The following is a 21,796-nucleotide window of genomic DNA, read 5'->3' on the forward strand; positions in this document are numbered from 1 at the left end:
TAATGCACCGATGCTATTTATTGTAATTAAAATAAGCTTTTAATTAATTAATTCCCTGAACGGGGAAGGACTCAAACATTCTTTCTAATCAGTCTGGACATAGAACTATCTAACGTTTTGAGCTAGATAACCATTAGGTCAGTAGAGGACCAGGTGGCTCCATTGTATGCGTGGTGGTGTGTATGTATACGGGATTGAGGCATCCCAATATCATATAATTGCATTAGAGACGATTATTGTGTATGTATAGGATCTCATATATCGGATTTCGCATATAATATTTTATTATGAAATTTTTAACTTTTATTGGCTAAAAAAAGCTTATTTTAATTACAATAAATAGCATTGGTGCATTAATACTGAGACATTAGCGCTGTCCTCTTGAAATTTTTTTGCAAGATAGTTAAAAACTGTTTAAAGAGACTGAAGTCTCAAATTTAGTTTTTATTGCAAAAATGTCTAACATTATAGCCCTAAGTAAACCGCTGCATCCCCGCGGCTGAAATCTAACTTAAACCCCCCTAACTCCCCCCTCCCTCTCCCCCACAAAATCCACGACTTTCTTGGTCTTGGATTTTGCTGCTGTAGGAGGCAGAGCTTTCAGTTGCAGCTCTGCCTCCTTATGCGCCGATCAGCGTGTATCTCCGCCTCTCCCCCGTCCCTCTCAGTGAAGGAAGACAGAGGGGCGGGCGGAGGCAGCGATCCTGCGCTGATAGACGCGGAGAGGCAGAGCTGTAGCTGAAAGCTCTGCCTCTTACGGAAGCGCTGCCCGGATTGCCCCCCCGGGGAGTTTGGGGGGGGGGGGGGTTAGTTAGATTACAGCCGTGGGAATGTAGAGTTTTAGTTAGGGCTATAATGTTAAAGACATTTTTGCAATAAAAAGCTGAATTTTGAGACTTCAGAGTCTCTTTAAGGCTACTTGCACACCAAGACGTTGCGTTAGGTGTTACGTTAAGGTCGCATAACGTGCATCTAACGCAAGGCCTGGTGCTCTGCGATGTGGATATCAGAGTGAGCCGCGTTGTGCAGCTCACTCTGGCGTCCGTGATGCGTACTCTTGGACGCATGCGGCATCACGTGGTCCCGCCGGCCAATCGCCGCACAGAGCAGCCGGCACCAGGAAGTAAACACTGCACGTCACAACGTGCAGTGAATATTAATTAGCCATGTGCCTGGCCGCTCTCCGCTCCTCCCCAACATGACTGCACATGTGCAAACAGTCTAACACGGCTTAAGCCGCTGCAACGCCGTAGCATGCTGCACTTCGGCAGAACGTGCAGCGTTACATGTAACGCAACGTGGGATGTGTGAACAGCCCACTTGTGTTACATTGCTGTGCGTTGGGGGAGCGTTACAGGCTGCACTAACGTGCGCCTGTAACATCTTAGTGTGTAAGCAGCCTAAAGGGAACCTAAACTGAGAAGGATATGGATTTTTCCTCTTAAAATAATACCAGTTGCCTGACTCTCCTGCTGATCCTGTGTCTCTAATGCTCTTAGCCACAGCCCCTCAACAAGCATGGAGATCAGGTGCTCTGAAGTCAGACTGGATTAGCTGCGTGCTTGTTTCAGGTGTGTGATTCAGCCACTACTTTGGTCAATGAGATCAGCAGGACTGCCAGGCAACTGGTATTATTTAAAAGGAAACATCCATATCGCTCTAAGTTAAGGTTCCCTTTAACCTGCCTGGCGTCCTGATTCCCGCAGTCGCAGTGCAACGTTTTTTTGCACTTTTTTTTTTTAATCTTTCATGTAGCTAGCCTAGCGCTAGCTACATGATTTCCCCCTCTGTGCAGCATCCCTCCCTCCCCTCCGATCGCCGCCGGCGCAATGACCCGTCCGGAAATCCCGTTCTGAACGGGATTTCCTGGAGGGCTTCCCCCGTCGCCATGGCGACGCACGTCGTGACGTCACAGGGAGACCCGATCCACCCCTCAGCGCTGCCTGGCACTGATTGGCCAGGCAGCGCACGGGGTCTGGGGGGCGCTTGTTACGCGACGGATAGCGGCGCATCGGCGGCGAGCAGCGATCGTCTCCAACACGCAGCAAGCCAAGTGCTTGCTGCGTGTTTAAAAAAAAATTATTAAAATCGGCCCAGCGGGGCCTGAGCGGCACCCTCCAGCATCTCTGGACGAGCTCAGCTCGTCCAGAACACTAGGGAGGTTAAAAAGGAGGAAGTGGTGGACTTGCCTCCCACAAAATGGACTTAAAAGTCGATTTAAAACTGAAAATTTGTTTTATTCAAGAAAATGCTGATATTGCAGTGTGTGTCATGGGCAACATCCCACTTCATCAGGCAGTACTAAGAGCTTAAATAAAGTCCAGCCAGATGGAGGTGCTCATATCTGGCTGGACCTTTGTGAAGCTCGCAGTACTGCCTGATGAAGCGGGATATTGAACATGAAATGCATTGCAATATATCAAAGTTTTCTTGAGTAAAACGATTTTCCGTTTAAATCGACTTTTGAGTCCATCTTGTGGGAGGCAAGTCCACCACTACCTCCTTTTAACTATCTCATCCTTATCTGACGCCTGTTTTACCAACTGTTCTTCACTATCTCCACTGAGTTAGCATGTTCTCCCTGTGTCTGCATAGGTTTCCTCTGGGCACTCTGGCTTCCTCCCACAGTCCAAAAACAAACTGGTAAGTTAATTAGCTTCCCCTTAAAGAGGAACTGTAACGAAAAAACGGCCCCTGGGGGGTACTCACCTCGGGTGGGGGAAGCCTCAGGATCCTAATGAGGCTTCCCACGCCGTCCTGCGTCCATCGGGGGTCTCGCTGTAGCCCTCCGTACAGCGATGACGTAATATTTACCTTTGCAGGCTCCTGCGCAGGCGTTCTGGCTGCTTTCGCTCCGAAGGAGGCGGAAATACCCGATCGCCGTCGGGTCCGCTCTACTGCGCAGGCGCAAGTCTCCGGCGCCTGCGCAGTAGAGCGGACCCGACTGAGATCGGGTATTTCCGCCTCCTTCGGAACGAAAGCAGCCACAGCGCCCCCGCTGGAGCCTGCAAAGGTAAATATTGAATTGAACAGTCGGCACAGTCGCCGGCTGTTCGGAGGGCTGCAGCGAGACCTCCGTGGGACAGAGGACGGCGTGGGAAGCCTCATTAGGATCCTGAGGCTTCCCCCACCCGAGGTGAGTACCCCCCAGGGGATCTTTTTGTTGTTACAGAGTCTCTTTAAAATTGGCCCTAGACTACAATACATACACTACACAAATCAAACAGACATATGACTATGGTGCAGTCTCTGTGCCCCTCTGTGGGACAGTTAAGTGACAAGAAAATATATATATCCTGTACATCGCTGCGGAAGGTGTTGGCACTATATAAATCCTAAGTAATAAAACCCTAACTGTCCCTGCCTCATCCTCCTGTCCGTGTCCCGTGAGGTTTGGCAACTGCGCATGTGTAGCCGTTGGGACAGGAGGACAACGGGGCCAGGGGGTGCGGGCGGACGGGTGCGCGCGTGCACGCAGTGGGCGGGTGCGCACGCGTGCTGACATGCGGTGGTGAAAGAGAACTAGAGCCAGTTTTTAAACGGGCTTAGGTCTACTAGTACTAAATAATAATTAACAATAAAAGCTACTTAAAATATTTGAAGGTAAAAGCAAATGTGCAAATTCACAAGCAGATTTTGTGTATCAGATAACATCTCCTACTGTCCTTAAACGTAAATGGAAAGTACAAGCGTTTTATATGACAACAGCCAAGTACTCAATCCGCTATGTAGGCTGGATTGAAAATGGTGTCTACAATTTAGTATCCTCGACAAAGGAGACCTGACAAGACTTACCTCATTAAAGTTGTATTTCCTGTAAAGGGGCCAAACCGAATCTCTTCAAAGGGTGGCTGGAAACCCAATATATGCAGAGCTTCCTCCTGGCTTATGGGTGGGAGGCTTGATAGGAGAGAATGTACATGTCAATATTAGGGTGAAACTACTGTTATCAGATGTGCAGTATGCCTTCTCCACTGAAAACCGGTGAACTTTATGGACCCAAAAGAGCAACTGTGGGCCCAGAAAGCTATAAAAACCGAGCAGTGGTTCCAATATTCTCTTACCCTGTATAATAGATACATATAGAACATTATTGTACTCCTGCCTTGGCACCGATACTCAGCAAACTGCCAGGCTACTTTCTTAAAAAGAAAGGGACCATTTCATATTGGTTAGGTTATTGTTACTCCTTAGGAGCATGCTATGTTATTACTCATCCAGCTGATACAGGAGATACAGTCTATGTTGTATTATGAACAACTACATTTACTAAACCTAAAGTGTTTTAATTCTTATTTGATGAGAATTACCACATCAACCACATCCTTTTTCTTGTCAAGTGCCCAAACCCACATGATATCCTCTGTTACTTCAAAATGCCAATGTTAAAGAGAATCTGTACTCTAATATTCTTACACTAAAAAGCATATCATTCTATTCCTTATTTTCTCCTGGGCCCCTCTGTGCTGTTTCTGCCACTCTCTGCTGCAATCCTGGCTTGTAATTAACAGTTTTAGGCAGTGTTTACAAACAAACTAACCAGCTTGTAATAGGCTCACATAAGCAGAGTGTGTGAGTCATACAGAGCCTGCAGGGGGCCTGCAGAGGGTGTGTATCGCTTCTATCCAATCACAATCAGCCCTGCACATTCCACACATTCAAGCCTTAGCCCGACAGACATGACAGAGGAAAGGAGATAAGATTTATTACAGAGACAGTGCAATTAGAAAAGGCTGCAGTAAGCCAGAGCACATTAGAACAGGCATAGGAACTTATAGGATAGAAGAACTAAAGTTGAAAATTTTGTTATAGAGTCTCTTTAAACCCAAATAAAGACACAGAATTAGGTAGTGTGCGAAAAAATTGACGGCATTTTCAAATTACTGTAGCAGTACCGATAGCAATCTAAATTTTCCAGAATTTTCTTGTAGCTTTCATGTTTGTTGATATAACATACCTTCCAGATCCCAGAGTGCTATACAGAAAGTTCCAGCAGGATACTAGCGAGGAAATACCACAGGATGTCTTGTACTGAGGCCGACTAATGCAGTACCTGTGGAGAAAAATGTGAGCTTTAGTGTGCCATACTGTCCACAACTATATTGTGCCATATACAATATCTTTGACTAGGAATAGTAGAAAAATATGTGTTGCCCTCTGTTCCCCAGAGTATTACATGACCTTATAAGCTCTCATCTTGATGGCTAATAATAGTTTCCTTTATTTATGAAGCCACAACCTACTTTGCAGTGCAGAACAATACATAATTGTTGTAGATTACAAAAATGAAAAACAAATCATATAAACTTAAAGGCAATCTGAAGTGAAAATAAACTTATGAGATAATGATTTGTATGTGTAGTGCAGCTATGAAACAGAACATAAGTAGCACATAAACCAGGCTAATATTGTTTCCAGAACAAGAAAAGTTAAGAAATTTAGTTATGTATGCAAAAGAGCTTCTCTGAGCTCTCTGACCAATTTAGTCAGAGAGCAGTGCTATTTTCTGAAGAACTTATACATTAAAGAAACAGTGAAACACAAGTTCAGGTAAGATTTTACTGCAGAAAAGTTCAAAGGGTCATTATCTCTCATAGTTTACAATGCAACGTGTAGTTTGTAAACTGCAAATATTAAAGAATAATGCAATGTTATAAAAAAAAGCCATATAACTGAAAATAAAAACAGGAGACTCTTCTTTGCTACTAATGTTCTATTCATTATCCGTGCTTCACATACAATTCATTATATCATAATTTTTTTCCACTTCAGTGTCACTTTAACACAGTTGGAGAAGAGGACTTTGCCATGGAAGGCTTTCAGTCTAATGTGGCAGCTTGTTTCCATTTCAGTCACTCAATGGCACTTTTAGGCTGGGTGCACACATAGCAGAAACGCTAGCATTGCGGAAAAAGCTGCGTTTTTGTTGCTAATGGAAGTCTATGGGCCGCAGGAAACAAAACGCATATAAAAACGCATGTGCGTTTTAAAACCTGCGTTTTTCAAAATGCTGGTTTTGTTGCATAATATTCAAAGACGCATCAAAGACGCACACAATGAAAGTCAATGGGAACGCAATTATATGTGTTTTCCATGCGTTTTTTTCCCTAAAAATATTTTGTTGTATTTCCGCTTCCTGTTGTCTTCCTAGCGATTTGCATGAATGGAAATTTAAAGGCGCATGGAAAACGCATATGCGTTTTGTATATGCAAACCGCAAATGCATTAAAATGCACGCTTAAAACACATCACAAACTCACAAAAACGCACACAACATTAACATAAAACATAGCCTTTAACGTTATGTTATGTGTGCACCCAACCTCAATGTGAACATTTGAAAGTATTCAAATGATCAATTTTCATCGATTTACCCCAATCAACCTCTGCATTCCTACAATGATCTACTGATGCGTTTCTCATTTAGATCTGGAGCTCTGGAAGACTCCTCGCTTCCATGCCACTAGATATGCTCTAACTTAATTGGTTAGGGCTCATTTGGATCACTGTACCAGTTCACAAGCAGTGATGATCAAAAAATGTGACCTATATGCTTATTAACCTCACCCACAAGGCAGAATATAGCATGACGGATATCACAGCTTCCAACTACTACTGCAGTTAAACAGCTGTGTTCTTTGTTTAGTGATAAAACTAATTTTCATGTTAGAATTTTCTGCTCATCTCTATTCAGCAGTAAAAGTAAAGATGCCAACTAACTATAGAATTCTTAGTGAGCAGTACTATTTTTGATTAGATTATTCAGATAATATTGTGTGAAAACTAAACAACCTGGTGGCCCCAACCGAACCTGAACAAATTGCATTATCAATTGTTTCCTTAAAGAGAACCTGAACTGAAAATAAAAAATCAAAATAACCATATACAAGTCATACTTACCTCCTGTGTAGTCTACTCCTCAATCTCTTTCACCTCTACTGTGTCCCTTTTGTCCACTGTGATCAATGCAATTCTCCTTCCTCCATTTAAAAAATTCCTTCTGCTTCCTAGTCAGCACACTGTTAAACTGTAATATCATCCACTTGAGCCATAGGGAAACATGGTCAGTACCTTGCCAATTCAGTTGTAACTGACAGCAACTGGTTTATTTGAGTTCTGACAAAATATTGTCAGAACTGGAAGGGATCACTGTTAGAAGAAAATTGTGAGCTTTTGAGAGGAACTGACAGTGAGGTTAGTATGTAATATTCATTTGCAGCTACGTCATGTGTTTATTTTAAATAATTTTACTCACTTCAGGTTCCCTTTAAAAGGGAACCTAAACTGAGAAGGCTATGGATTTTTCCTTTTAAAATAATACCAGTTGCCTGACTCTCCTGCTGATCCTGTGTAGCCACAGCCCCTGAACAACCATGCAGATCAGGTGCTCTGACTGAAGTCAGACTGGATTAGCTGCATGCTTGTTTCAGGTGTGTGATTCAGCCACTACTGCAGCCAAAGAAATCAGCAGGACTGACAAGCAACTGGTATTGTTTAAAAGGAAACAGCCATATCCCTCTTAGTTTAGGTTTCCTTTAAAATGTACCCAAGCCCAAGCTCGGGTCTAAAGGGAAATACTGTACTTACCTAGGACGTGGGAAGCCTCTGGATCCTGTAAAGGCTTCTCACAGCATCTTCCAGTCCCCCACTGCCACTGGGTGAACCCCCAAAGATTTCCAACAAGGGTTTGCTACTGCGCTGGTGCAGCACACCCACACTTCTGCTTGCAGAGGAATGTGGCCCAGATCTTATGGAGGCTCCCAGTGGCAGCAGGAGCGTGGAGGACCCAGGAAACCTCTATAGGATTCAGATGCTTCCCTCTTAAATATTTCTTTTTTCGAACACAGTGATTAAAGCGCTGCATGAATTAGGCGCGCCTATTCTTGCAATGCAATTTTCGGCTATATAACTCCTTGCCGGCGCGGACTGCATAGTATGGGCGCAGTGTAAATTAACGGTTAACAGCAAACTGTTGTTACCTGCTATGGGTGGCTATCTGCTATTGTTATCATGTCAGCGTCCTGCTCCCACTCATGTCAGCGCCTGAATGTGCATTATTTCTTCTAATTTTTTTCTTCCATCTCGCTCCCATTCATGTCAGCGTCTGCTTGTAAATGTGTATTTTAGCGTCTTTTTTTAAAGTGAATTATTTCGGCTATATTTCTGTTATTTTGTATTGTGTAGTTATTTTCTTTTAAAAGCGAATATCTGCGGCTATTGCTTGTGGGTGGATGTAATTTATTTTATTTGCGGCTGCTTGATATTTGCTTGATATTTTTTTGATGAGTTTATCGGCATTTTTTTGTTAATGGTTAATTGAATGTTCCTTTAGAAGTGAATGTCTGCCGCTACATGTTGTGTGATGGCTTTATTTTATTGTATTTGCAGCTGCTTGATAGCCTGTTGGCAGGCTTTAATAATACTTTTTTCAGTATTTTCTGTGTGTGTTTTATGACCCCACAAGTATAGGTTAGATTAGGTAGCTGACCCCCCCAAGTATAGGTTAGATTAGGTAGCTGACCCCCCAAGTATAGGTTAGATTAGGTAGCTGACCCCCCAAGTATAGGTTAGAATAGGTAGCTGCCCCCCCCCCCCCCCAAGTATAGGTTAGATTAGGTAGCGGACCCCACAAGTATAGGTTAGATTAGGTATCTGACCCCACCCCAAGTATAGGTTAGATTAGGTATCTGACCCCCCCAAGTATAGGTTAGATTAGGTAGCTGACCCCCCAAGTATAGGTTAGATTAGGCAGCTGACCCCACAAGTATAGGTTACATTAGGTTACATTAGGTAGCTGACCCCCCCCCCCCCCCCCCAGTATAGGTTAGATTAGGTAGCTGACCCCCCAAGTATAGGTTAGATTAGGTAGCTGACCCCCCAAGTATAGTTTAGATTAGGTAGCTAACCCCCCAAGTATAGGTTACATTAGGTAGCTGACCCCCCAAGTATAGGTTAGATTAGGTAGCTGACCCCACAAGTATAGGTTACATTAGTATCTGACCCCCCCCCCCCCCCCAAGTATAGGTTAGATTAGGTAGCTGACCCCCCAAGTATAGGTTAGATTAGGTAGCAGACCCCACAAGTATAGGTTAGATTAGGTATCTGACCCCCCCAAGTATAGGTCAGATTAGGTAGCTGACCCCCCCCCCAAGTATAGGTTAGATTAGGTAGCTGACCCCCACAAGTATAGGTTAGATTAGGTAGCTGACCCCACAAGTATAGGTTTAGATTAGGTATTTGACCCCCCCAAGTATAGGTTAGATTAGGTATCTGACCCTCCCCAAGTATAGGTTAGATTAGGTAGCTGACCCCCCAAGTATAGGTTAGATTAGGCAGCTGACCCCACAAGTATAGGTTACATTAGGTTACATTAGGTAGCTGACCCCCCCCCCCCCAGTATAGGTTAGATTAGGTAGCTAACCCCCCCAAGTATAGGTTACATTAGGTAGCTGACCCCCCAAGTATAGGTTAGATTAGGTAGCTGACCCACAAGTATAGGTTACATTAGGTATCTGACCCCCCCCCCCCCCAAGTATAGGTTAGATTAGGTAGCTGACCCCACAAGTATAGGTTACATTAGGTTACATTAGTAGCTGACCCCCCCCCCCCCCCCAGTATAGGTTAGATTAGGTAGCTGACCCCCCAAGTATAGGTTAGATTAGGTAGCTGACCCCCCAAGTATAGTTTAGATTAGGTAGCTAACCCCCCCAAGTATAGGTTACATTAGGTAGCTGACCCCACAAGTATAGGTTAGATTAGGTAGCAGACCCCACAAGTATAGGTTAGATTAGGTATCTGACCCCCCCAAGTATAGGTCAGATTAGGTAGCTGACCCCCCCCCCCCAAGTATAGGTTAGATTAGGTAGCTGACCCCCCAAGTATAGGTAGATTAGGTAGCTGACCCCACAAGTATAGGTTAGATTAGGTAGCTGACCCCCCCCCCAAGTATAGGTTAGATTAGGTAGCTGACCCCCCAAGTATAGGTTAGATTAGGTAGCTGACCCCCCAAGTATAGGTTAGATTAGGTAGCTGCCCCCCCAAGTTTAGGTTAGATTAGGTAGCTGACCCCAGTTTAGGTGAGGTAGATAGGTAGGTGCCCCATCGTAATAGAGGGGGGGAGCCGCAGGGAGGGCAGCCCGACCTCTCCCTCCCCTTCTCTCCCCGCGCCGCCCTCCGTGCTCCCCTCTCGGGCTCAGAGTAATTGCGCACAGGGAAGCGATGTAAATACCCACCCCTCACCTCCAATTGCCACCGGTCTTCTCCCCTCTCTGCATAGCCGCTGTACACACGCTGAAAACCGTGTGTATAGCGGCTATGCGGAGGGGAGAAGACCGGTGGCAATTGGAGGTGAGGGGTGGGTATTTACATCGCTTCCCTGTGCGCAATTACTCTGAGCCCGAGAGGGGAGCACGGAGGGCGGCGCGGGGAGAGAAGGGGAGGGAGAGGTCGGGCTGCCCTCCCTGCGGCTTCCCCCCCCAATATTACAGCGACATAACCAATAAATATTACCGACACTAAACATATGCATATGCAAACATATGCACATAGCCGCTATATAGGAAGGGAGAGGTCGGGCTGCCCTCCCTGCGGCTGCTGCTCAGGCTCCCCCCCCCCCTCCATTACAGCGACATAACCGATAAATTAAACAATAAACCAACACATATAGCCGCTATATAACAAGCACGCTAATCGCGCCCAATTCAACAAGCGGCTAATTCAAATGTACGCTTCTTTTTTGCCCTGAGCTTTGGCTTGGGTTCACTTTAACCACTTAAGCCCACAGGGTTGTTTATTTTTTGCATCTGAGCAACTTTCACCTCCCATTAATTTGCCAATAACTTTATCACTACTTATCACAATGAACTGATCTATATCTTGTTTTTTCTGACACCAATTAGGCTTTCTTTGGGTGATACATTTTGCTAAGAATTCATTCTAAAACCATTTTAACAGGAATATTAAGAAAAAAAAATATGTATCAGTTTTTGGCCATTATAGTTTGAAATTAATCCATGCTACCGTAATTAAAACCCATGTATTTTATTTGCCCATTGTCCCGCTTATTACACCATTTAAAATGATGTCCCTATCACAATGTATGGCGCCGAAATTTTATTTGGAAATAAAGGTGCATTTTTTCAATTTGCATCTATCACTATTTACAAGCCCATAATTTAATTTAAAGAATTATATTAATATACTCCTTTGACATGCATATTTAAAAAGTTCAGACCCTTAGGTAACTATTTATGTTTTTTTTTATTGTAATTTATTTTTTTTTATTATTAAATATTTTATTTGGCTAATTTTTGGTGTGGGAGGTAAACAGCTAATTATAAATGTAAAAAAAAAATGTATTTATTTAATAAAAAATGGATGTGGGTGTAGTTTTACTATTTGGCCATCTTACTATTTGGCCACAAGATGGCCACAGTCAAAAAGTCCTGGAAGTGTACGATCATGCTTCCAGGAACATTAATGAGGACGGGAAACTTTTTTTTAACTCCGGAAACCCCCCCCCCCCAAAAAAAAAAACCCGCAGCCTCTGATAAGAGGCAGACGGTTTTTCTGCGGGGGGCTTTGATCAATAAATGGGAGCTATAATCCCAATAATTGATCGCTGGGCTAACGGCCGGCGGCGGGGGCGCACACAGCCTATCTGGACGAGAAGGTTAGGCTTAAGTGGTTAAAGAAATTGTCAATCAACGTGGTGGATTTTTTCATGGATACAGTCGCAGCTGGTTCAGATACAATCGCAAGTTGAATTCTTTAATGCGGTGGATTACATATGATTTTTTCCTTTGATCTGAATGATTCTTAAAAATTGCATCATTAATGAGCACCTTAAGATAATTCTTTACATTTATATAATTTATGGAAAACGTTTCTCTCGAGGCAATTCTAGTTCTGTTATGGTAAGCTGTGTCTTGCACACAGATTCCATTCTGAAAATCTGTGTAAGAGCTGGTACACACCAAGAGCGGTTCTTAGCATTTTTAAAAACGCTTGCGGTTTGAAAAGTGCTTGGCTAATTGCAATGGGATGGAGCACACCAGAGCGATTCGTTTTTATCCCAAATGCAAACTCAGGTCCTGCAGCATTTTTGCAGATTTCTGAGGTGATTCTGCCTCAAAGTATAGAAAAGTAGAAAATCGGTCTGAATAGCGCTAGATCAGAGCGATTTTCCAAGAATTTTTGTTACAGAAGCTGTTCAATTACAGCTGTACTGTAACAAAAAATATGTTACACCACAACACTCCAAAAATCGCCAGGCATGTGTAGAAAATCGCTCTGCACGTCTAGAATCGCTCTGAAAAAAATGCTTCAAAAAACGCTAGCGTTTTTCGGATATGCTGGCGGTTTTTGGTGTGCACTGGGCTTTAATTGTGGAGGGATTCCATCAGATAGATGCCTCTCTAATGATCTGACAGGGATCTATGTGATGGTCCGGGTATGGCCAGCTTAAAGGAAAGGTTCAGGGAGGGTGGAGGAAAAATAAAAATCAATTTCCACTTACCTGGGGCTTCCTCCAGCCCGTGGCAGGCAGGAGGTGCCCTCGCCGCCGCTCCGCAGGCTCCCGGTGGTCTCCGGTGGCCGACCCGACCTGGCCAGGCCGGCTGCCAGGTCGGGCTCTTCTGCGCTCCAAGTCCTAGTACTTCTGCGTCCCACGCCGGCGCTCTGACGTCATCGGACGTCCGCCGGGCTCTACTGCGCATTCGCAACACAACTTTAACAACTTTAATGCCCCATTATGGTCGCATACAGTAGAGCATACAGGCAATGAAAAGTATGTTTCCAAGTCATTACTGAGCATGTGCAAACAGTCCAAACGCAACTAATAACGTGTATAACGCACAGCATGCAGTACTTTCACTTAACATGCATCTTTAGTCAGCAACACAACGTGTGCACTGTGAATGGGGCATTGATCTTTCATTGCAGTGAGTTATTCTACGTTAAATGTTGTTTTAACGTACGACTTTAAACCTCTAAAAACACAAATGGACAAGCACCATCAACCATTCCCCAAAAGTGAGGGTAATATTATGCGAGTGTGCAGAAAGGAACAAAAATGATTATACAAGGCTAACAAAGAACAGTAGTTCCCTTTAAACATTGCACCACTCCAAGGTTATAATCAAATCATCAACTTTATTCAACAGACATAAAAACACTTAAAACCAATATGAGCAGCCATGTAATAATACTAGGATTACAATCCATAATTAATGAATAAATAAATCTCCACATATAATATGTCAACAAACAGTAATGCACCTATATGAATATTGTAATGTGTAAACATCTACACTGCTAAGCAAGGAGGCGAAACAGCATCACAAGAATGTGAAAAACATGCTAAAAAGTGACAAATAGTGCTAGAGAAAGGAGACCAGTAACAACTAGATAAGGTGAAAGTGATACAGTGCATTGAATATCAGTGTAACAACGCTGTAATTAAGGTGCAGTTAGCCATGAAAAGTGCTGAGTGCAGAAAGGGAAAAGCAGCGACTAGCACTGGGAAAAGAGCTGACGCTTACCGAAGGATCTGTATGTGGAGAAGGAATGACATGGCATTCCAAACCTGCCATCGCGATTCGCCGCTTTCCGCAATATAGCGGCTTCCACTGGGCATAAAAATCTGAAAGTGTCCTCGCACTGTGAAAGAGGCCTTAATAATGCATAAAAGTGCTGGGCTGATACAGCAACAGCACACTGATTCAGGTACAACACCTTTTCACAAGCCATTCTGAATAGCTGCACAGCTTGAGAAAAGGCGGGCTGATGCTGTATGAGCCTAGCAAAAGTATACACTTATTTCATAGGTACTACTGGAAATGTGTTTTGTCATTAAAAGTGTCTAAACTGATGGTGAAAAAAAAAATATATACATATGATGAGATGGATGAGCCCGTGGCTGGATTGGTAAAGGGCAGAGAGCTCCAGTCCGACTCAGACGCCAGCAAGGTGGAGGTGGAGTACTGTTTTGGGCTGGTATCATCAAAGATGAGCTTGTGGGGCCTTTTTGGGTTGAGGATGGAGTCAAGCTCAACTCCCAGTCCTACTGCCAGTTTCTGAAAGACACCTTCTTTAAGCAGTGGTACAGGAAGAAGTCTGCATCCTTCAAGAAAAACATGATTCTCATGCAGGACAATGCTCCATCACACGCGTCCAAGTACTCCACAGCGTGGCTGGCAAGAAAGGGTATAAAAGAAGAAAAACTAATAACATGGCCTCCTTGTTCACCTGATCTGAACCCCATTGAGAACCTGTGGTCCATCATAAAATGTGAGATTTACAAGGATGGAAAACAGTACACCTCTCTGAACAGTGTCTGGGAGGCTGTGGTTGCTGCTGCACGCAATGTTGATGGTGAACAGATCAAAACACGGACAGAATCCATGGATGGCAGGCTTTTGAGTGTCCTTGCAAAGAAAGGTGGCTATATTGGTCAGTGATTTGTTTTTTAATGTCGGAAATGTATATTTGTGAATGTTGAGATGTTATATTGGTTTCACTGGTAAAAATAAATAATTGAAATGGGTATATATATTTGTTTTTTGTTAAGTTGCCTAATAATTATGCAAATAGTCACCTGCACACACAGATATCCCCCTAAAATAGCTAAAACTAAAAACTTTCAAAAATATTCAGCTTTAATATTAATGAGTTTTTTGGGTTCATTGAGAACATGGTTGTTGTTCAATAATAAAATTATTCCTCAAAAATACAACTTGCCTAATAATTCTGCACTCCCTGTATACATGGGGTTTATGTGTTCAGGTGTGATTTTTTTGTGTATGTAAGTGAGTGTGCACTTTTCTGTGTAAGGGCTGGAACCCACGAGAGCATTTTTGGAGCGTTACAGAACGCTAGCGTTTTACCAAAATGCTCAGCTAATGTAAATGGATGGGGCAACTTCCATTGGGGCGTTTGCATTTCCTCAAATCGCAAACGCAGGACATGCAGCATTTTGGGAGCGTCAGCGCTTCAATGTAAAGTATATAAACGGTGGCGTAATCGCTCATCAAAACTTGCATGGAGCGATTTTGCTAGCGTTTTAACGTTACCACACACTGTAACAAAATTAAAATTAATTGAAAGGACCAATCAGACTTTAAAACGCTAATCGCTAATTGCTACACAATCGCAGGCAAATTAATACACTTTGTAAAATCACTTCCTAAAACGCTCATGAAACTAACAAACTCTTCATACAAAATGCTAGTGCTTGCGATTAGCGATAGCAGTGGGTTTTGCAGTGGGTTCCAGGCCTTAGTGTGTATGCAAACTAGGAGCAGAGAGCAGAAAATGGGAACGTACCATCTACGCAGATCTAAGACTTTGCGCTGCTTAACCTCGTCTGCTATGAATTGCTGTGTACATTCCCTCAGTGGCTTCACCTTCCTTTCAAGTTTCTTCTTTGGAGCTTGCTTACTAACCACACCTGCACCAACACAAAACATAAACAGTTAAGATTTACATAAAATTAGAGGGCTACCCAACCCCGTAAAGAACTAACACTTATGCAGGCCTGATAAATGACGACATTTATTGTAAAAATAGCTTCAGTTACAGTGGCATAGCTATGGAGCTATGGGCCCCGATGCGAGTTTTACATGGGGCCCCCCAAAGAACTCTATATGTAACACTTGATACGGCGCAACAAAACCTGCCAAGGTCATCCACAGTGTCAGAGGAGCAAGAAGGGGGTGGGGAACAGTTTGCTAATGATTACTACTATTCAAAGCATCTATAGAAGTGATTATTACCACCACAGGACCAATAAACAGCTAATACTTTGGTTGAGGAAGGGCCCCTCTGGCCCAAGGGCCCAGATGCGGTCGCTACCTCTGCAACCCCTATTGCTACACCACTGTTTAGTTATATTGAAGGGATTGGATAGAAGTCTGTTAGCAGCATAGCGATCTGCAGCCAAATTGGGAAAAAGGGGTGCAGGAGCCCTTACGGAAAAACGGCACTGCAATAGGCGCCATATTATAAAAGCTGAGATTTGCGGCAAAGGACATAATTTTGGGCACACCGCAGCGCTTTCTTTGCCGCAAATCACGGCTTTTATAACGCCCGCAATATGCAGCAAAGAATGTAAATTTTGTCACCTGATTAGCAGCAGACAAGGTAAATTTTGGTGCCCAATAGCATCGCAGGCACCCGTTATGCAATGCCGCAATTTGCATTTCCGCAAGCCCACTGTTAATCAGGCACCACCGGGCGCCGAAATTTACCTTCTTTTCCACATATTTCAGCTTTGCGGTAGAGGGCAGGTTGGGGGGGGGGGGGGGGGGGAGAAGGGGGGTAGGGTTAGGCATCATTGCATTGAATTATTGATCAGGGATCCATTTTAAGCATACGTAAACAAAAGCTACATATTTATTTATAAGTGTGCTAGGCCCCATTGCTTTGCATTGTCGTTTTGTAACCCTGCGGTAAAACGGGGTCTAAAAGGGGCCTAAAGGACACCTGAAGTGAGAAGGAAATGGAGGCTGCTATCATTTATTTCCTTATAAACATAAATTCCAATTGCTTGGCTACCCCGCAGATCCTCTGCCTCTGAGGGCCTGTTTCCACTACACGCAGATTCTGCATGCAGAAAACTGACTCCAATGAATGCCTATGGGAAATCTGCATCAGAAAAATCGTGTTCAGCGGAAACAGGCCCATAGACATTCATTGGAGTCAGTTTTCTGCATGCAGAATCTGCGTGTAGTGGAAACAGGCCCTTAGCCATAGACCCTGAACAAGCATGCAACAGATCAGGTGTTTCTGACACAAATCTGACAAGATGCTGGTTTCAGGTGTGTAATTCAGAAAGATCAGCAGAACAGTATTGTTTAAAAGGAAATAAATACGACACCCTTGATATCCATCTCACTTCAGGTGTCCTTGAACCTGTTCCATACCAAAAGTCTCTGGCCTCTTAAGTACCAGAGACTGCCAGTACAGCAAAGCACCGCAAAACGGAGCTTACCAACAAATCTCTGCACAGTCCCAACGCTCTCATCGGTGATGCTGCACGCCCATTGCCGCAGGTCCCTCTCTCTGCAGTCTCTATGATGGCAGAGCGATGTGCGCCAGACAGGAGACACTTTCATTGGCTCCTGACGTTGTCAATCATTATAAGCCAATGGGATTGGCTTACACCGATAACAGGTTTAAGAGCCAATGAAATCGGCTCCTGACCGGCTTACAGAGCTCTAACGTCATACTGACGGCAGGGCAAATGGATTGCGGCAGTGACAGAGCGGCACAATCGGCGGGACTGCATGGCGACAATTGTTGAAATTTACGTCCTGTGAGAGACGCGCAGCCACATGCAGGACGTAGATTTCAACCAACTCTGTCCCAAAGTGGTTAACAGTCATGATCAGGAGAAATAAAATATAAAAATATCTAGGCTATTTAATATAAAACCATAATATCATAATCATAGGTTATATTGAATTCCTACTGAAAAAAAAACCACACCTCACCACAAAACACTATTTCTTTCTATAAAAAGAGGAAAAGGATTTACCGGATTTAGGTTTTAGCTTTGTAGTCATCGTGTTAAAGTCAGATGTATCAATTTCCCAAGCAAGAGGATAAGTCCCAACATCACTGGATAAAGAGTCCAAGCTTGTGTCTTCATTGTAAATGCTGTCAGAAGCATTAGCCTGAAGACCTATGTAATTCAGTGGGTTGTTTAAGCTAGGTTTCTCTTGGGAACTTGCACTGCTCGTGGAAGTGGACGTTTTGCACAGAGACGTTGCTTGGTTCAGGAATGCATAGTCAGAGCAAATAGTGTAGAACTTTTCCCTGGTGTGAGTCACTGGGCATCCCCAGGGGTAATGATGGTCATTGGCAGATCCTAGAGTTGCAGAATCTGAGCTCCCCACATTGTAAGCCTTCACATTTTCTTGTAAACTGTCTCTCAGAGATCTCTCTATAGACCTCTGCTGATTGCTGTCAGAACCATTAGCTTCTCTGTCAGCCTCTACGTTAGGCATTGAACGGAAAGACAATCTGGAGTTTACAGATATTCAATCTGACAGAATAGATTACCAGAGTAAATGTATTAGTTATTTCATCTGATGAGTTTCAGGACGAGTGCAATGCCTAGAACAAAAAAAACGACAATATATTGGTATTACGTGCAGAAAACAATATGGTTAATATATTATTGCTATATTAGAACTGATATGAAAGATAAGAAAGCTGAAAGTTGAGCTACAAAGGTTTACCATTCCACCCACTAAACCAATGATTTGCAGCTTCAGGAAGGGCAGAAGGGGACCTAACCAAACCGTACTAAGTGAGGATGTTAAAAACTAGATGTTCATGCAGGGCACCTTAGTAACCAAGCGGCTGGCACCCCGGCATTGCTGTTCTAGAATCCTGGGTTTGATTCCAGTCAAAGACACCTGGAGTTTGTTATGCCTGTGTTTGTGTAGTTTTCTACCGTTCTCCTGCATACTCCCCTCCCCCAATTTCTAATCCACTTAAAGTGGACTTGAACTCTTGCACAGGACAGAAGGAATAGAGAAATGCAGCCTGTATGTATTTCGATCACCCTCATCTGTGTCTAATCGCAAGTTGTAATTGGCTCTCCTTGTGTCACCTGACTACCACTGCAGATAAGCTCATTTGAAAGCACAGGATGTTAAAGTGAACTGAGCACCATTTTTAGCACCCGGGGCATCTCAATAGCACATGAAAAATGCATGCCAACAATGTCTCTTTATTAAAATAAACTTCCATTTTACATTTAAAGATTAGCACTTAAGTTTTATAAGCCTACTTCAGCAGGCCTGAGGTCCAGCCCATCCACAGAGATTTCAGGCAGCTAATTGTTTTATTGTACTCATTAGCAAGAAGAAAACAATACCTTTTTTATCAACAGAGGGGGTGGGTGATTAGGACAATTTCTTCAAAGAGCTTATCTAGAGGGGATGAGTGAAGATAGCATCTATGACTTCTGTAAATAAGGAAGATGAGAAGGGGAAGGGAGAACATAGCAGCTACTATAGCTATTACAAGTCAGGAGAACGTCCAGTGAAAGGGTGCTTAGTTCCCTTTAACAATATGTTTGCCTCCATGAAAGCAGGAAGAAGAAACAGTGCAGATTTAGTGTAGGATTGTCATCAACTGTAACAAATAAATGTTTTTCTGTAAAGGTTATTATGTTGTTGTGTATCTTTTAGAGCATAGAGGAAGTTCTGGGTTCAGGTCCGCTTTAACAAAAAATGAATAAAAACAAAACTCCCTTGAAATTGATGTTTCTGCATTCATTGCTGGGCATCACAATGTCTTGGCCATAGACATCTGGAATCCTTCCTGACCTGTGCCCAGGCACTGCAATTCCTAGAACAGGGTTTTTCAACATTATGTTAGAATATACACCTTTATTAGTGACTGTACTGACCAAGTACCCCCTAGCGTGGTTAACATTACCTAGACTACCCAGATAATTGTTAGGCCAGAAACCCACTAGGAGCGATTTTCTGAGCGTTTTGCGATTTGAAAAGTCTTGCTAATGTAATGCTATGGATGTGATCCCACGTGAGTGATGCGATTTTATAAAAATCCCCCATTGCATTAGCAAGAGCTTTTTCAAATCACTAGCGATTAGAAATCGCTCCTAGTGGGTTTCTGGCTTAGAGTGCTCCATAATTGTGCACGGGTTGCTTAAAGCGAGTTATACATAAATAATAGAAATATATACAATTTTCAGTTGGATTGCCTCCTTCATAAAAAGATAAACAATATAATACCTTCACAGCTCTGATTTAAAGATTTATAACTTAGTATAAATACTTGTTCAGGTTTGTTTTTATATGATTTATCATTTTAATCTCAAGACTTTCTATAATAGATTTATAGCAAGGGTGCCCACACTTTTTCCACTCACGAGCTACTTCTGAAACATCCGAGGCAAGGCGATCTATCAGCCCTCGCCCCTCAAGACATGAATGTGCATGAATAGCTGGAGGAGGGGGGGTTAGCTGAAAATAAGTAACACAGTGCCTGTGATATTGTGGATTTTCTACCGCATGTCATGCTAATGCAGCACAGCAGTTTTCGTACATAGAACATTAGTCTGCAGTGTCTCCGGCATAGACTTCTCTCCCTCGCTGAGTTATTACATTCACAGCCCTCATTCGCTGCATGTGAACTACTGGGAGGGGCCAAGTAGACTGACAGTACAGTACCAACCAGTCACAGCACAAGCGCACAGCTTTACTATGTGAGCATCTGACCACGATCTACTCAGCAGTCCTTTGCGATCTACCAGTAGAGCGACGCAATGGGCACCCTGATTTATAATGATTTGTGTACAGAGTGTAAAAAGTGGCACTTAGAAAGTCCTTCTAACCACGTACATGTAATAATAATAATAATAATAATAATAAAAAAAAAAAGATGCTGAATATTACCACTAATAGAATATTGGTAAAATTACTGATAATCTACTAATAAAATGGATCCGAAAGTTGGATTTTATGATCGAATTTGAAGAAAGAATCGTTCAATAAATGTGAACAACCGATAACTCCCTTCCAATTAGTTACAATCATTCAAATTGCTCCGAAAGATTGTATCTGAGAATTTTTTTTTTTACTGTTAATGGGCACCTTTAGCATACCTCCCAACTTTTTGAGATGAGAAAGAGGGACACTTAAGCCACACCCCCATCACACCCCTAGGCATGCATACCATACAGATTTCATAAGAAAAATATGGTTTTAGAATTCAAACCACACTGATCCTTTTTTATCCTGGTTCATTTGCCTTCATATTAACATTTTAAAATTAGTAATATATCAATTTAAAAGATGGGAATAAAGTTTAGAGTCAAACACATATATATTCATGTATCTCTATCTCAGTCCTGTCTGCTGAAACGTATAATAACGTAACATATTGACGTTCCACATTTTATCATAAGCGGTTTATATCCTCGTTTCCAGTGATAAAATGCGGGTTGTTGTTTTTTTGTATTTAACAGTCATAAATGATCATTTCCAGCAGATTAGCTTCAATGGAAACTGATTAAATATATGCAGAGCCGAGACACCGCAGGAGAGAGCAGAGAGCTGGAGGTGGAGCAGGCCTGTGTCAGCTGCTCCTAGACAACCTAAGCACAACAAAGCAGCAGCAGATGGCTGATTCAGCCTCATACACATCATCACATGTAGCCGGGATCATGCTGCAGCAGCAGCACTGCAGAGCACAGGAGCATCTTCTGCTGTACATCTGCTCTACATTGTAATACATGGCAGCTAGAAGAGACATTCCTTCTTACCTCCCATCAACTCCTTCGGGACTCAAATCCAGCAGAGATGACCGACACAAACAGCAGCCTGAGCAGCTCACCGTGTGATGTCAGATGGGATTTGCAGAGCCCATGAAACACCTTACATTATCCACCACTCCCCTAACAGCAGCGAGCCAGGCTCATTCATTCCATGCCATATGATCGCCACCTACTGTATGGAAGACCTCATCATTTAACTGTGTCACTACTGGAAACCCAATGCATTGTTATTAGGCTTGAGTTTTTCGGTAAGCTGCGTACATCAAAAAAGGGCGTCGGGAAAAAAGGGCGCGTGGTGTAAACGATAAACAGTATTATTGTTTATTGAAATATTGTGTAGAATTTCGTTTAGAAATAGTGTTTTAAGAATTTATAAATCACTAAATAATGTGTATGAGATCGGCAATTCTTAAAACGTTAATCTTCCGTATTTGTAAACTGAAACTTATATTTACGTTTGTTAAAACCCTCCCTGTACCT

General features: G+C 43.0%; 1 protein-coding gene across 1 annotated transcript in view; it reads right to left on the reverse strand.

The window, feature by feature from the left end:
- BIVM (basic, immunoglobulin-like variable motif containing) overlaps nt 1-21,507 on the reverse strand; it is a 34,244-nt gene extending 12,737 nt beyond the window's left edge. Inside the window, exons 1-5 of the mRNA XM_068268006.1 lie at nt 21,305-21,507; nt 17,537-18,117; nt 15,325-15,448; nt 4,958-5,053; nt 3,796-3,900 (exon numbers count right to left, since the gene is read on the reverse strand). Of these exons, the coding sequence (XP_068124107.1) occupies nt 3,796-3,900; nt 4,958-5,053; nt 15,325-15,448; nt 17,537-18,008 (797 nt within the window). The 5' untranslated portion in view covers nt 18,009-18,117; nt 21,305-21,507. The remainder of the gene's footprint in view (nt 1-3,795; nt 3,901-4,957; nt 5,054-15,324; nt 15,449-17,536; nt 18,118-21,304) is intronic.
- Between the last annotated feature and the right edge of the window lie 289 nt (nt 21,508-21,796).

This window comes from Hyperolius riggenbachi, chromosome 2 (assembly GCF_040937935.1).
Source record: "Hyperolius riggenbachi isolate aHypRig1 chromosome 2, aHypRig1.pri, whole genome shotgun sequence".
Lineage (NCBI taxonomy): Eukaryota > Metazoa > Chordata > Amphibia > Anura > Hyperoliidae > Hyperolius > Hyperolius riggenbachi.